The sequence below is a fragment of the Dendroctonus ponderosae genome, unplaced genomic scaffold, assembly GCF_020466585.1.
Source record: "Dendroctonus ponderosae isolate FM_Combo_2020 unplaced genomic scaffold, Dpon_F_20191213v2 Dpon_F_20191213_9, whole genome shotgun sequence".
Classification (NCBI taxonomy): Eukaryota; Metazoa; Arthropoda; class Insecta; order Coleoptera; family Curculionidae; genus Dendroctonus; species Dendroctonus ponderosae.
In genome coordinates, this window is record NW_026019116.1 from 7875287 (window position 1) to 7877482 (window position 2196).

Here is a 2196-nt window from a genome sequence, read left to right on the forward strand (position 1 = left end):
TAAGAGAAAATTCCAATTAGTAAAGAAATTAATTTGAAAAATTACCTTGACGTTTCGATAGCTATTTTCTGCTATCGTTATCAAAAGAACCTAAACGAACGTAAAAAAGAGTGTGTTTTTTAATAAATTGTGTAACAATAGTAGGATAATACAGAATATGAAAATTCGCTCTGATAATTCGTCTGTGCAAATTCTCAGTTATGTGGCTTTGACTTAATCTCATTGTTTAAATTAGTAAAGGTAATGTTAATTAATAATTTTGATGTAAATTTAATTTGGGTGTATGTTTCTCTTGAGCCTAAGTGTGTCGCAGGATACCCTCTAGGTGATAGTTCTTGATTACTTTTTGATAAATAATTCGTTCTTATTGCGAAATAGGAGCACTATTTATCAATCTGTAATAAAAGACGTGAGGAAATTCTGTCTTTTTTAAAGACAAACATTTTTGAGCCGAAATACCCAAAAAGAAGTTTGTAAAAAATTCTGTAATGTTTAAGCAATTGTCATTCCACTTAAGTTCTAAAGCGTGTACGTTTACAGATGGCTGGATTAATACGCCATTCGTTTAATATTGCGTTGTCGATGTAGCTTATTTTTGTTAGTCACTGAAATGGGAAAATATACGAGGATGTTTGTTTGGATTTTGAAGCGTTTTTGACAGTTACGGGCCCAAAACAGTGTGATTAATTGATAATAACGCAAATCAAGTTGCTCCACCTACTGTGACGTCAGCATTTACGTCTAGAAGGATAATTCGCTGGAAAAGCCCTTATGACGGGTGTTAAAAACAATTAAGTAATGACAATCAAAATGTGTCAAACTGAAACGTTGGTGTGACATCTACGTCCACGGTTTCTCCGATTTTTCAAAAATGAATCAAAATCAAACTAATGCTGGTGGCAGCGCGTTGAAAAGAGTGGAGTTGAAAGACCTCGACCCGAATATGAGCAATGTGTTGATCGTCGGGATAATTATTGCTAAACAACGGCCGAAAGTGTTCGAAAGTCAGCGCTCGGAGCCCAGCGCTCCGAGAGCAGTTTGGAATTTCACTCTCAGGGATTCGCTCCAGCATTACATTAATGTGTGCTATTGGGGGCCTTCCGAGCTGATTTTCAATACAAATGAGAAATTTTCCAGCGGGGCTGTCGGTAAGATCGAATTTTTGCACAGTTTGAGATAAACACCATATCAGTCTTTGATTTAACTTAACAGATTAATTTTCAGTGCAAATTCTCAACCCTAATATAACAATCCGAAAGCTGGACGATCGCTCCGAACAGTACCACCCCATGGTGACATCCCCATATAAACTATCATTAACTGAGAAATCAGCCATTATTCCGCACGTGCAGACTGAATTTTTCCTGAACCTTCTGAACTATCCAACCAAGCCCACTGCCGTATTTGTCCCGATACACGACATCCATAACAGAGGAGGATCAATTCAATGTAATGCTGTTCCGGGACAATTGTCCGGGTTTAGTCGATTATGTGCTTTTGTTACAGTTGCTGATGTGTTGGGTGCCATCAGGGGATTGAGTCAAATACGCAGCATCCACACCAGACTCAATGAGGTGATTCAAGCTCGCGAAGTGGAAGTGTTCGACCACACATCCCATTGCCTGCGAGTGACTCTATGGGAACCCGACCTAATAGAGCGGTAGGTATTAAGCGGCAACTAGTTGGGTTTTAATTGGGGCCTCATTTCAGTTCCAACAATTGGAAAGCTCGAACAACGGTGATTTTCCTGACGGATTTGCGCATTGAATGGTCCAACTATGCCCACAGCTACGTGGCTAAATCCACCGGTCGTACCATTGTAACAGAGAGTCCTCGCAGTAAGGAGGCTCAGATGTTGCTGGACTATGCGCAAACTGCCCCCATAGCAACATTTGACATTGTTGAGCAGCTAGTGACTTCTATGCCAGCCAGTAAGACTTACCCCCGGTTGCACCGTTCTTGCTTTAAACACTGATTGCTATCTTCATGATGATACTGACTACTGTACTAGCAAGTACTAGACGTCGACTAACAATGCAAATCAAAGCTCTAACAAGGTCTGAAATAGCTGAAAAATACGACCAACTGCTTGATAAACGGATAGAACTAGCAGATTTGCAGAAAAAGAAATTGGAAGAGGAATTGTTAATGATTGAATGTGAAAGAAAGCGAAAGCTTCAATTATTAGATTTACAA

General features: G+C 39.5%; 1 protein-coding gene across 1 annotated transcript; it reads left to right on the forward strand.

The window, feature by feature from the left end:
* Positions 1–788: 788 nt before the first annotated feature.
* Positions 789–1990, forward strand: LOC109537387 (meiosis-specific with OB domain-containing protein). The gene is made up of 4 exons (XM_048669904.1): positions 789–1148; positions 1225–1449; positions 1507–1660; positions 1711–1990. Exons 1-4 carry the CDS (start codon positions 872–874, stop codon positions 1973–1975), a joined length of 921 nt encoding a protein of 306 aa, XP_048525861.1. The 5' UTR covers positions 789–871; the 3' UTR covers positions 1976–1990.
* The last annotated feature ends 206 nt before the right edge of the window (positions 1991–2196 follow it).

What these genes read in the sequence shown, in the direction of transcription:
- LOC109537387 (XM_048669904.1), top strand. Translation starts at nt 872, where the DNA reads ATGAATCAAAATCAAACTAATGCTGGTGGCAGCGCGTTGAAAAGAGTG. An exon ending in ATTTTCCAGCGGGGCTGTCG is followed by an intron (nt 1,149 to 1,224) that starts GTAAGATCGAAT and finishes ATTAATTTTCAG; the next exon opens with TGCAAATTCTCAACCCTAAT. An exon ending in CAGAGGAGGATCAATTCAAT is followed by an intron (nt 1,450 to 1,506) that starts GTAATGCTGTTC and finishes CTTTTGTTACAG; the next exon opens with TTGCTGATGTGTTGGGTGCC.